Source organism: Jatropha curcas, chromosome 11 (assembly GCF_041381405.1).
Source record: "Jatropha curcas cultivar XTBG-Jc1 chromosome 11, XTBG_Jcur_1.0, whole genome shotgun sequence".
NCBI classification, from domain to species: Eukaryota; Viridiplantae; Streptophyta; class Magnoliopsida; order Malpighiales; family Euphorbiaceae; genus Jatropha; species Jatropha curcas.
In genome coordinates, this window is record NC_143161.1 from 12,398,485 (window position 1) to 12,411,584 (window position 13,100).

The window sequence follows — 13,100 nt, forward strand, 5'->3', positions numbered from 1 at the left end:
TTATTATAATGGTACTGCGTGTTGAAAGCATTGCATATGTCCTCCCAATTCTTCATTTTGGAACGATCCAAGCTTACAAACCATCTTAATGCAGCACCAGTCAAAGATTGCTGAAACAACTGAGCAATGAGCTCGCTGTTCAGGCCAAACGGGTTGAGGGCACCCACATACATTTTCAGGTACATTTTGGGACAAGTGGTTCCGTCAAACTTGTCCATGTTAGGCATCTTGAATTTTGTAGGCAATCTTGCTTCGGGGAACAAGGACAAGGAGTCCATGTCCACCACTTCCTTGTGTGTCTTGAGGGCAGTAATAGACCTTTCCAACAATTCCAGCTTCTCTCTCATTTTCTGAGCTTCCAGCTCAGAACCAGTTCCAGAGGGCATGTCATCCAGGGCAGGGTTTGAGAACGTCGGTGCAGCACCGGGTCCCTGATTGGAGGCAGCAGGATCATTTCCCCTAGCTAAAGCCCCATTTCCATTACCACTACCTAGTTCAGCTATTAGGGCAGTTCTCTGGGCAGCTAATGCCTCATTCATTCTAGTCTCTATTCTGGCTTCGAGTTGTTCCATGAGATTTTGGATGTCAGACAGTGATGCCATTGGTGCAGTCGGGGTTGTTGGACTTGTGGGTGAGAGCTCAGTTGGTGTTTCAGGTACAGGTGGTCTTTGGAGGGATACCTGTGAAAGGACATAGTCAAAACGATTAGACCATCCTATATAAGGTGTTTTCATAGGGTATGCGAGATAGTGTGAGGTAGGGTAGTGTATGGGTAAGGTATTTGGACTTGACCCTTGTGATGTGGGGTGGTATGACCAAACAATGTAGGGTAGTGTTGGTATAGGGAAGAATGACTTGACCTTGTGAGATGGGACGGTTTGACCCTGTGTGGTAGGATAATGTTGGTATGCTAGGACACCTAGGATAGGACCCAATGGGATGTGATATGTAAGGTAGAGTGCTTAGGGCTGGACACCTCGACTTTTCGAAAGGGCCTAAGTTCTCAAAAAAAAAATTTTTTTTTTGGGCCTTAGGAGCCAAAATGTGAATTTTTGGGCCTAAGGACCAAAATGTAATTTTTCAAGTCTCAGGGACCAAAATGTAATTTTTCAGGTCTCAGGGACCAAAATGTAATTTTTCAGGCCTCAGGGACCAAAATGTGATTTTCCAGCTTTGAAATGGAATGTTTTTTTTTTTTTTTTTTTTAAGATTCTCTTTTTTATTATCTTCCAGACCCTTTTTTTTTTTGTGAAGTATGAGATGAATGCGTGAATGCGCACAATATCACAACATAATTTATTTTAATGGAATGATTCAGCATCATTGGGTGCATATAGCCCTAAAGGATAGGTTCTATAGGCTATGACACAAATAGAGGATTGGCTTCTTAAGGGACCCTTGAACCTTGAGCATGGATATACTTAACCACATGTGAAACAAGGAGTTTCGCGTGGGTCCAACGGTACGCATACTCATGGGCCATCCCCAAAAGGATTAGGGACGGTTTGCAGTAACAGGGAGGATGCTTGGCTATCCGTCGACATAATCAAAGAGACCTGCCGATCAGCGCTACTTGCTATCCAGACTCAGAAGTTTGAATAGAGAGAGAAGAAATTCATTTGAAATTCATTTTTTATGCAATGGAGAAAAAGATTCTCAATTCGTGCAAATAAATAAACAAATTTAAATGATTTAAAGCAAAGTTCAATTAGGTCCAAATTCTCCTTGTTAAGCATTCTTAAAGAAAGAATACTTAAATTTTTTTTTTGTTGGGGTACCTTGCAAAATAAAGCATAGTAAAATAATACCCTAAAGAAGGATAGGTTAGTTTACACAACGATCGTAGTCCGCTTTACGCAAAAAGATTGCATAATCATCCCCAGCGGAGTCGCCAAACTGTGAACCCCTCCCCCGAAAACACATAGGCATGTAAATGCATAAGACTAAGGGCAGAAATGCACGTGAATGTATGAGTCGCCACCTTGTTTAATTATTTTAGGGTAAACTAGGAAAAAACCCTAAATTGACTCCAATTTTAATTAACCTAATTACTAGATTAATTATCCCAATGTTTAAGGCACAATCTACGAACCCGAGGTGGATCCCGAGACTATGTCATGCTGATTAACTAACCAAAAAATGAATGCTTTGCAAGGTAATTGGACCAATGGAATGTTTAAGTGATTTCGACTTACCGTTCAGGGTTAAATCCCAAATGTGCCTACGTACTTCCGTTTGAATGGAAGATCAAAGTCGACGTAGTTCGATAGGCCTTTTTAAAAGGGCTTTGAATGGGTATGCTTAATGCATGAGTGTGTGTATGCTTTGTGCATTTTGTTTAGGCATTTTGCCAAAGACTTGATTGATTTGATTTAGGCATTTGTTACCAAAAGTGTTGATTTAAGGCTTTTAGCCAAAAAGATTGATTTAGGCAATTTATTGCCAAAATTGATGTGATTTAGGCGATTGTCGCCAAAATTGATTATTTGAAGGCTTTTAGCCAAAATGAGTTGATTTAGGCAATTAGTTTGCCAAAAGATGTTGATTGGGCGATTGTTGCCAAAATTGGTTGGTTTTAAGGCTTTTAGCCAAAAGATTGATTAATTAAAGGCTTTTGCCAAGACTTTGTTTTAAGCGATTTGTCGCTAAAAAAAAGATTAATCTCACTTATAAGCAATTTGTTTGCCAAAAGAGATCAATTGAATTGCAATGTAGGCAATTTATTGCCAAGAAAACGTTTTTTAATTAAGGCCTTTTAGCCACAATTATTGATTAATTGGACTTAAGCCGAACTGTTCGAAATAAAAGCGATCACCATAGCTATTGATTAACTAGGCTTTAGCCAATATTGTCGGATTTAGGCTTTAATACCACGATTATTAATTAACCGGGCATCTAGCCTAAATTATTTAATTGAGGCAGTTTATTCGCCTAATGATGACGTGAAACATTTATGCAGTTGTAGAATTAGGAGTAGAAGAGAAGCATGCATGAAGTGCTAAAATTAAATAGGCAGAGTTTTGTTTATGTACCTGAGTCAGTCGTCGGCCACTTCTTAGCTACAGTTTAAGCTCCTCGTTAAGGGAATATTAATTAATTCAACTTTAGTGACCAATTAACAAAGCAAGAAAGTAATAAAGCTAAATTAAAATGCAGAAAAGCAGTAAAGAATCGCAAGGAGAGTAGGGGAGAAGGAGCGTTCGTCAACACAGATTGAGTGAGTAAAAATTGAGGACCCGGGGCGTATTTTATAGGCAAAAATCGGGTTGGAGGGCGGCAGCTGCCGCCGAAGAGGGCGGCGGCAGCTCCCGCCGAGGAGGGCGGCCGCCGCCGTCGCCGGAGGCCGCTGCTGTCGGTGAGGGCGGCTGCTGCCACCGTGAAGGGCGGCAGCCGCCTTCGCCGGCGCCCGGTCGCCGCTGCCGTCGGTGAGGGCGGCTGCTGCCGCCATGAAGGGCGGCCGCTGCCGCCATGAAGGGCGGCCGAAGCCGTCGCCGGTGAGGACGGCCGCAACCGCTGCCGCCGCCGTGAAGGGCGGCGCCGGCGGACTTTCTAATTTTACGTTCCGGAGGCTTTTTAAGGAGTTTCGGACCTCCAAAAAATATTCCGGGACCAGTTCTGCGATCCCCGCGATGTCCCGAACGTTTTAAGTACCATATTGGCATACTTCCGGTAAATTTCCAAAATGGCCTCTGGTCCGGCCGGACTGTTTGCAGTCCGGGAAAACTGGCTTTTTGAGCCTCAAAATTTGAGTATTCACAACAATGTCCTCATTGTGGAAGGAGATATGCAAAGACAACACAGTACACATGCAAGAATACTTAAACAATACTAAAAAACTAAAAAGAAAACTAAAGAGGTATAGAAAAACCTTAGGCCTCCGGAGAACCTGGAGGCAACGGAGTGAATTTGATGTTTTGTTGGTGGAAATACTTCATCCATTTTCGTTCCATCCGTTCATGGCTTTTCTGGATTGTCTGCAATTTTTTTCCCATGTCAAAAACAGTAACTTGCAAGGTTTCCTGCGATTGCTGTAGAGCTTCTATTTTACCCAACACTTGTCTCCATCCAGCGACTTCATCTTCGTCTTCTTCCGCGTGAGAAGGTGATGTGACTGGCGCTTTGCCTTTTCACTGTCTTTGTGTTTGTGCATCAGAGGTTCCTTCATTACGATCGCTTTGCCCGACTCTTGTTTCCCATGGCTTCCAACGATAGTTTACTGTATTGCTAGTTTTTACTTCTTCAACCAAACCTGTCTTTTTTAAGAATGCGCCATCCATATACCGAAAAGTGTCTGTAGGTTGGGGCTGATAAGGTGGAATAGGCATTCGAGCAATGTATGCCAAGATAGGTGCCATACTACCCACTCCTAAAGTAACTTTGCCTTGACGACGAGAGGCGTTGTATATTGTATCGAGCACGATTCCTGCAACGTCTACTCATTTTCCTTGCAAAATACAGTCCAACACAAACAAGTCTCTTGTTTGGACTTTGGATGCTTCCACCCGTCCAAACAAGGCATAACACAAATACTTCTGCAGGTATAAAATACTCTCATCTTTTATCCATTTATTTCCAGCATTTCGTGGAGTAAAAGTTGATTACCCCGTTAGTATTTCCCAAATGGAAGATGCATTCCAACCTTTCGGTTTAGCAGCACATCCACTTTTGGGGAATCCTAACCATTCGTGCATTTTATCGTAACCCACAGTTAATTCCTCTCCATCCACTCTAAATTTGATGGCCGTTTCATTATCATCCACCCAATCAATAATAGTCAATAACTCTAAACTTAATTTAGCATTTTCAGGAATTTGTAATTGACTAAATATTTCAAAATTTAGAGTTTTCAAATATTCCTACACTTTTTCTAAAATGCCAGTAGTTTGTAAAAAGGGTTGGTCAAGAAGGTACATACCTGTGAAACTGCACTTGGCAAGGCGGGTGTAGCGTTCCCCTTCCTCCATAGTATATATGGGGAAAGGAGCCTTATATCTGGTGGCCAAATCCTTTCGTGCTGGTGCAGAGGAGGAGGATCCTTCCTCGTTCTTTATGGCTTTTTGCTTGAATGGCATGGTGTGAGTGTGGATGGAGATATTGTCGTTTAGGATACGCAGAAAAGAGGGTTGCTGGGAATTGGTTTTGTAGTGACAGAGTTTTGGGGGTTTTAAAGAAGGGAATTGAATTTCTTATATAGATGAATATAGGGAAGGATAGGGTTAAGTAGTTAATGGGGAAGTTGAAAAGGAAGAGTTTTGATTGGATTTGAAAGGTTACTTACAGTTTTTGCAGGTTTGAATGCCTTGGAAAAGAGAAGAATTGATGTGAATGTGAAAGGGCAGTTGAGAATTTCTGACCGTTGGGAAGTTGCGCCAAAAATTTGTGGAATCGCGCCAGGAATTTTTTTGGAGTCGCGATCGCGTATGAAATTCACGCTCACGAATGGTTCTTGCCTAGTCTCTGTCCTCTGTTGTGCCCTAATCGCGCCCGTGCTTGGTATTATCGCGATCGCGAGAGTGAATCTCCTTGCTTTTGACTTGTTTTGCAGAGAACTTGCGCTCGCGCTTCATATTTGTCGAGCTTGCGAATCGGGACCTTGAAGCTTCTGACTTCCTTTGTGGAGAATTCGCGCTCGAGCAGATGAATGTCGCGCTCGTGAATGTGGGTTAAAAAGCTTCTGTCTCTTTTTTGCAATATTCGCGCTCGCGCTTTCTTTTGTTCACGCTCGCGAGTTTGGTTTCCTGCAAAAATAGAATTTCCTGCATACTTGATTTTTGATGAGTTATTATTATTATTATATATATATATATATTTTATTATTATTTTTTAAAATTAAAGACAAGTAATCAAATAATACATTATAATAAACAAAGTATATTAAGTAGTTATTGAAATTATACATACTTATGAATTCGACTCAAAATGTTACCTGTGGTGGGTCATCAATCCTATTACCCAAATAAAGCTTACACCGTTGTCCATTTACCACAAATGTAGAACCATTAGATAGATTCTTCAATTCTAATGCTCCATGTTCTGCAACTTTGATTACTTCAAATGGTCCACTCCATCTGGACTTCAATTTTCCAGGAAATAGGCGTAGTCTTGAATTAAATAATAACACTTGGTCTCCTTCCTTAAATGATTTGATTCGAATTTGATTATCATGCCATTTCTTAGTTCTTTCCTTATATAACTTGGCATTTTCATATGCTAATAATCTGATCTCATCAAGTTCATTTAACTGAAGTTTCCTTTTGTAACCAGCCTTGCTTAAATCAAAATTCAAAGACTTTATTGCCCAGTATGCGTTATACTCTAATTCTAGAGGTAGATGACATGCTTTGCCATAAATTAAACGGTATGGAGACATCCCAATCGGTGTCTTAAATGCCGTTCTATATGCCCAAAGTGCATCATCGAGTTTAAGTGACCAATCCTTACGTGATGAATTGACAGTTTTTTCCAAAATCCACTTAAGCTCACGATTTGAAATTTCCACTTGACCACTAGTTTGTGGATGATATGGGGTAGACACCTTGTGATGTACTCCATATTTCCTCAAAAGACTTTCAAATGATCTATTTAAAAAGTGCGTACCTCGGTCACTTATGATTGCTCTTGGAACCCCAAATCTGGTAAATAATGCTTTTAAGAATTTGACCACTGTATTGGCGTTGTTTGTGACACAAGCTTGTGCTTCCACCTATTTGGAAACGTAGTCAACAGCTACTAAGATATAACTTTTACCTTATGCAATAGGGAATGGTCCCATGAAGTCGATTCCCCATACATCGAATATCTCTACCTCGAGTATGTTGGATAAAGGCATTTCATCTTTTTGACTTATGTTGCCAACCCGTTGACACCTGTCACAACGAGAGACAAATATACGAGCATCTTGGAATAGAGTAGGCCAATAAAATCCACTTTCCAAAACTTTTGAAGCCATTCTATTTGCTCCATGATGCCCTCCATATGGACTGGAGTGACAATGCATAAGTATATCTTGTATTTCTGTTTCACCTACACACCTTTTAATCATACCGTCCATACATATCTTAAACAAGAATGGTTCGTCCCATAAGAAATTTTTAGCATCTGCATAGAACTTCTTCTTTTGTGCATAAGTCATATCTAGAGGTATGATGTTAGAAGCTAGAAAATTTGCAATGTCTGCATACCAAGGTGTGTGAACATGTTGTACTAACATTAAATTCTCATCTGGAAAACTTTCATTTATAATTGTAGTTTCTCCTATTGGTCCTTCTTCATTTTCCAAACGTGATAAATGATCTGCAACTAAATTTTCAGAACCTTTTTTATCTCTAATTTCAATGTCAAATTCTTGCAATAATAATACCCATCGAATAAGACGTGGTTTTGCATCTTTTCTAGCAAACAGGTATTTTAATGCAGAATGATCAGTATAGATTATGACTTTGGCTCCTAGTAAATATGATCTGAATTTGTCACATGCATATACCACAGCCAACATTTCCTTCTCAGTAGTTGTATAATTCATTTGAGTACTAGTTAGAACATGGCTAGCATATTATATCACATGCAATATTTTTTCATGTCTTTGCCTAATACACGACCAACAGCAACATCACTAGTATCACACATTATTTCAAATGGTAATGCCCAATTGGGTTTTGCTATAATAGACGCACTTACTAATGCATTCTTTAAAGTATTAAAAGCTTCCAAACACTCTGGAGAAAAATCAAAAGATGCATCTTTAACAAGTAAGTTAGTTAAAGGTTTAGCAATGATAGAGAAATTTTTTATAAATCTTCTATAAAATCCTGCATGGCCTAGAAAAGATCTTATACCTTTAACCGTAGTAGGAGGTGGTAACTTTTCTATAGCTTCTATCTTTGCCCTATTTGTCTGGATTCTTTCCTTACTTATTTTGTGCCCTAAAACAATGCCCTCATCAACCATAAAGTGGCATTTCTCCCAATTCAAAACCAAGTTAGCACTTTCACATCTTGATAATACAAGATCTAAATTTTTCAAACAACTTTCAAACGAATCACCATAAACAGAAAAGTCATCCATGAAGACATCCATAATTTCCTCTATGTAGTCATTAAAAATCGCGGTCATGCATCGTTGAAATGTTGCAGGTGCATTGCATAAACCAAAAGGCATGCGTCTATGTGCAAATGTACCAAATGGACAAGTAAATGTGGTTTTCTCTTGGTCATTTGGAAAGATATAAATCTGAAAATATCCCGAATATCCATCGAGAAAACAATAGAAAGCATGACCAGCAATTCTTTCTAACATTTGATCTATGAATGGTAATGGAAAATGATCTTTTCTTGTGGCTGAATTGAGTTTTCTATAATCAATACATACCCTCCAACCTGTAGTGGTCCTAGTAGGGATTAGGTCACCATTATCATTTTTTACTACAGTCATTCCTCCCTTTTTAGGCACACATTGAATTGGACTAACCCATTGGCTATTCGAAATTGGGTATATTATTCCTGCATCTAGTAATTTGATAATTTCTTTCTTTACTACTTCTTTCATTTGTCTTTCTGCCTTAGGTATATGTCCATCCTCAAGATTGATGTAATGCATGACTCGATTTGGACTTATCCCCTTAAGGTCAGAAATTTGCCATCCTATACTCTTAATCCTATTTCTAACAATTTTTAATAAATCATTTTCTTGATCCTCAGTTAATTTGTTAGAAATAATAATAGGAAGTGTGTGATCTTTACCTAAGAAAGCATATCGTATATTGGTGGTCTTTCTATTGATGGTGGTAAAGGCTCATGCTCCCTAAGTAACATTTCAGGTCTTAAATTTAAAAACTCCTCTTCTTCAATATTGACATTTTCTTTCTTAAATTTTTCATTATCTCCTAAGGCAAATATTTCTTGTATGCATGCATCAACTATATCAATTCTCATGCAATTTCCCTCATCCATAGGATATTTCATAGCTTTGTCTATATGGAATTCAATGACATCATCACCTATCCTAAGGACTAATTTTCCTTCTGAAACATCAATTAATGCCCTCCCCGTGTTCATAAATGGTCTTCCTAAAATAAGAGGACAATTTTTATCATAAACAAAGTCAAATATGACGAAATCAGTTGGAAAAATAAATTTATCAACCTTAACAAGTACATCTTCAATGATACCATATGGTCTTTTAATAGTTTGGTCAGCAAGTTGTAAAACCATATTAGTTCTCTTAACTTCATCTTCTAATCCCAATTTCTTAAAAAGAGATAATGGCATCAAATTAATACTTGCTCCTAAATCACAAAGACATCTAGGAAAATCTACTTTACCTAATTTGCATGGTATAGTGAAACTTCCTGGATCTTTGAGTTTAGTAGGTAACTTACTTGAGATTATGGAGCTACAATCCTCAGTTAGAGTGACTGTTGAAACATCTTCCCAACTACGTTTCTTTGAGATCAATTCTTTAAGGAACTTACCGTAGTTTGGAATTTGTGTTATAGCTTCCATGAGTGACATGTTGATATGCAAATTTTTCAGTTTATCAATAAAATTTAAGAACTGCTTATCTTGCTCCTGCTTCTTGAGCCTTTGCGGAAAAGGTGGCCTAGATTGATAAGCTTTAACATTGTCCTACTCCTTATCCTTTCCTTTTTCTTGTTCTCTTGATCCTGCACTGTTTACTTCAATGCTCGGTTCACCAATCGGCTCCACAGTTGCATTATTCAAAACATTAGCATCAATACCCGAAGGAACTATTTTATCTACTATTTTTTCACTTCGTAAGGCAATGGCGCTCACATTCTCCCTAGGATTCTTTTCTATATTACTAGGAAGATTTCCTACTTCACGTGAGGAAATAGCATTTGCAAGCTGCCCTACTTGTACCTCCAAGTTATGTATAGATGATGAATGATTTTTGAATAACTTGTCAAACTTTGATTCTAACCATTTAAAGCTATCATCCTGACTACTCATCTTTTGGTTAAATCCCTCCAGAAATTTATCAATTTTATTAGTCAATTGTCCTAGTCTATCTTGATATTGACTACCCTGATTTCCCCTATCTTGATTATCATGGTTTCTCCAAAAAGAGTTATGGTAATTACGATTTTCAGCATTATAAGTATTCGAATATGGACCGCGAACTTGTCCTTGGACATAATTCACTTGTTCCTCCATAACCGGATGCTTATAATTACATTCATTTGACACATGCCCATTTTGACCGCAATTGTCACAAGTAAGGGATGTTGATTTACTTATGTTTAAGTTATCAATTTTATAAGACAAAGCAGAAATCTGTGCTTGCATCATAGTTAAAGGATCTAATTCATGCACTTTTTTTACTGAATTCTTTGAAGAAGATGAAGACTCATTACTAACAGTAGAATGACTTACCTGAGTTCTTTCGGTTGGCCATATGCTATTATTGTTGGCCATCTCTTCTAGTAACTCAATTGCATCATTAGTAGTCTTCTTCATTAATGATCCTCCTGCCATAGCATCTATAGTTCCTCTTGTAGAAGGTGTCACCCCATTGTAGAAAGTTTGAATCAATATATTTTAGGGAAGGCCATGGTGTGGGCAAACTCGTTGGAGCTCTTTATAGCGATCCCATGCCTCATATAGGGATTCATTTTCATGTTGGGTAAATGAGGTTATTTCTTTGATAAGCCTAGCAGTTTTTGCTAGTGGGAAATATTTAGACAGGAAGGCTTGGGCTAGTTCTTCCCAAGTAGTGATAGAGTTTGGTGTTAAATGAATTCAACCAAGCTTTTGCCTTGTCTTTCAATGTGAAAGGAAATAGACGTAACTTGATAGCATCTGCTGGTACCGCATTCATTTTAAATGTATCACAGATCTCAAGAAAACTGGCTATATGCGAGTTAGGATCCTCATTTGGCAATCCGTAGAACTGAACACTATTTTGGAGCATTTGTAATAAAGCAGGTTGAATCTCAAACTGGTTAGCATTTACCGGTGGACGTACTACTCCCTTTTGTGAACCATTTAAACTTGGAGTCACAAAGTCCATCAACCTCTGTGGCGGATTTCCATGACCCATGATTCTTGAATTTCTTCTTTTCTTCTCCTTTTTTCGTTGTGAAAGAAATTGTTCAATCTCAGGCTGATAATCCTCCAATTCACTGTTTGAAGATCTGGTACTTGGCATATGAGTTATGTAAACTATGTGTTCCTGCAAAATTTTGAATCAACTATAAGTATGTATCTTAATTAAAATAAACTGCAAATCACAAATAAGAATATTTCGTTAAATGATAGAACACCGTTCCCCGGCAATGGCGCCAAAAGCTTGTTGCGTCTCTTTTGAGTTCCCGCAAGTATACGGATCGCAACGTAGTAATAAAAGATCGATCCCATGAGGAACGGGTTGAGTCCACTTGCTACTTTATTCCTAATGATGTGTTTACAGAAATATAAATACAGAAGTGATTGATTTCTTTTTATGCTAAGGCTAATGTTTAATTAATTTAAAAGACAAGTCAAATACTTAGAATAATTAATCACAAAGACAAGTGTGTGTAGTAAAATACTTAGAATAATTAATCGTGCACAGGATTTTCTCTTTTCTATTCAAAAGCTTGTAATATACAATAAAGAACTCTTTAACCACATATGGTATGATATAACTCGACTTCTTAGTATAGAATCATACTATCTATTATAAATATTTCTACTTATAATAGAAACCTTACTTTGTTAAATATTAAACCTAATTCTTATTCTTTGATTATTTCAATAAGACAGATTTAATTTCAACAGAAATAAGTGAAATGTGCATATGTAAACTCAATTCAATGAATTAAATCTCTTTGATCTTTACTAAACTAATTCCTTCTGAGAATATAATCTAGTAACTTTGATTAAACAAAGATCAAAAGATAACTTAAATAATTTCTATTGAATATTACCAATTAATATTGTGCTTTGCATAGAAGAGTTATGAAGAACAACATACAACAAGTCTATAAAACAAGAGAAAGAAGTAATCTAACTCAAGCCTCCGGAGGGTGTCACACCTCGAGGAACTTCTTGGTGTTCTTGGCACAATCAATAACAAGTGACTCTCGTCAATCTTGCTCTAAGTACTACTAACACACTTCTCCTAATACAATCCAAGTGTTTTGTAAATCCAATTCTGAATAAGAATCAATTCTATAAGTCTGTCTCTCGTTTTGCTTCAATTTGATTGCTATTTATAGAGGAAGAGAGTGATGGTGGTTTTTGTAGTGATTGGTTGGCCACGAGGTGCTTGAGGTGACTTCTCTTGGGAAGAGTCCTAACCTTTGCATGGAAAGATATGATCCTCTGATGAAAAGGCATCATTTATGTCTTCTGGAAATCTCAACTCGCGCTCGCGCTTGTAAAGGTCGCGCTCGCGACTTTTGCTCCAAGTGCTTCTGCCTCTCAAAAGTTCTTTTCGCGCTCGCGCATGTTGAAGTCGCGCTCGCGACTTTTGCTGGCAAACCTTCTGCCTCTCAAAAGTGCTTACTCGCGCCTGCGGAGATGGTGTGAACCCCTACCCCAAAATATCATATGCATATGATTGCATGTGACTAAGGAAGAAATGCACGTGATGTGTGAGTCGCCACCTTGTTTAATTATTTCAGGGTAAACTAGGAAAAAACCCTAAGTGACTCCAATTTTAATTAACCTAAATGATAGATTAATTATCCCAATGTTTAAGGCATGGTCTTCGAACCCGAGGTGGATCCCGAGACTATGTCATGCTGATGAACTAACCATGAATGAATGCTTTGCAAGGTAATTTGGACCAATGAAAATGTTTATGATGATTTTGACTTGCCACCCGGGGTGAAATCCCGAACGTGCCTACGTACTTCCGTTTGAATGGAAGATCAAAGTCAACGTAGTTCGGTAGGCCTCTTCTAGAGGGCTTTAGATGGGATGCTTGATGCATGAGTGTGTGTATGCTTTGTGCATTTTTGTTTAGGCATTTTGCCAAAGAATTGATTGTTTTAGGCACTTGGTGCCAAAATGTTGATTTGAGGCTTTTTGCCAAAAGAAAGGATTTGGGCTTATTCTTGCCAAAAGATAAGTTGGGCTTATTTGCTTGCCAAAGAT

General features: G+C 38.3%; 1 protein-coding gene and 1 non-coding gene across 2 annotated transcripts; one reads left to right on the forward strand and one right to left on the reverse strand.

Annotated features, from left to right (window-relative positions):
* Nucleotides 1-8,738: 8,738 nt before the first annotated feature.
* On the reverse strand, nucleotides 8,739-9,509 carry LOC149492590 (uncharacterized). Its single transcript, XM_089715881.1, has one exon. The coding sequence runs from the start codon at nucleotides 9,507-9,509 to the stop codon at nucleotides 8,739-8,741; it is 771 nt and encodes a 256-aa protein (XP_089572007.1).
* A 1,054-nt stretch (nucleotides 9,510-10,563) lies between these two features.
* Nucleotides 10,564-10,670, forward strand: LOC149492591 (small nucleolar RNA R71). The gene has a single exon (XR_016319000.1). It is a non-coding gene; the product is annotated as a small nucleolar RNA R71 (small nucleolar RNA).
* The last annotated feature ends 2,430 nt before the right edge of the window (nucleotides 10,671-13,100 follow it).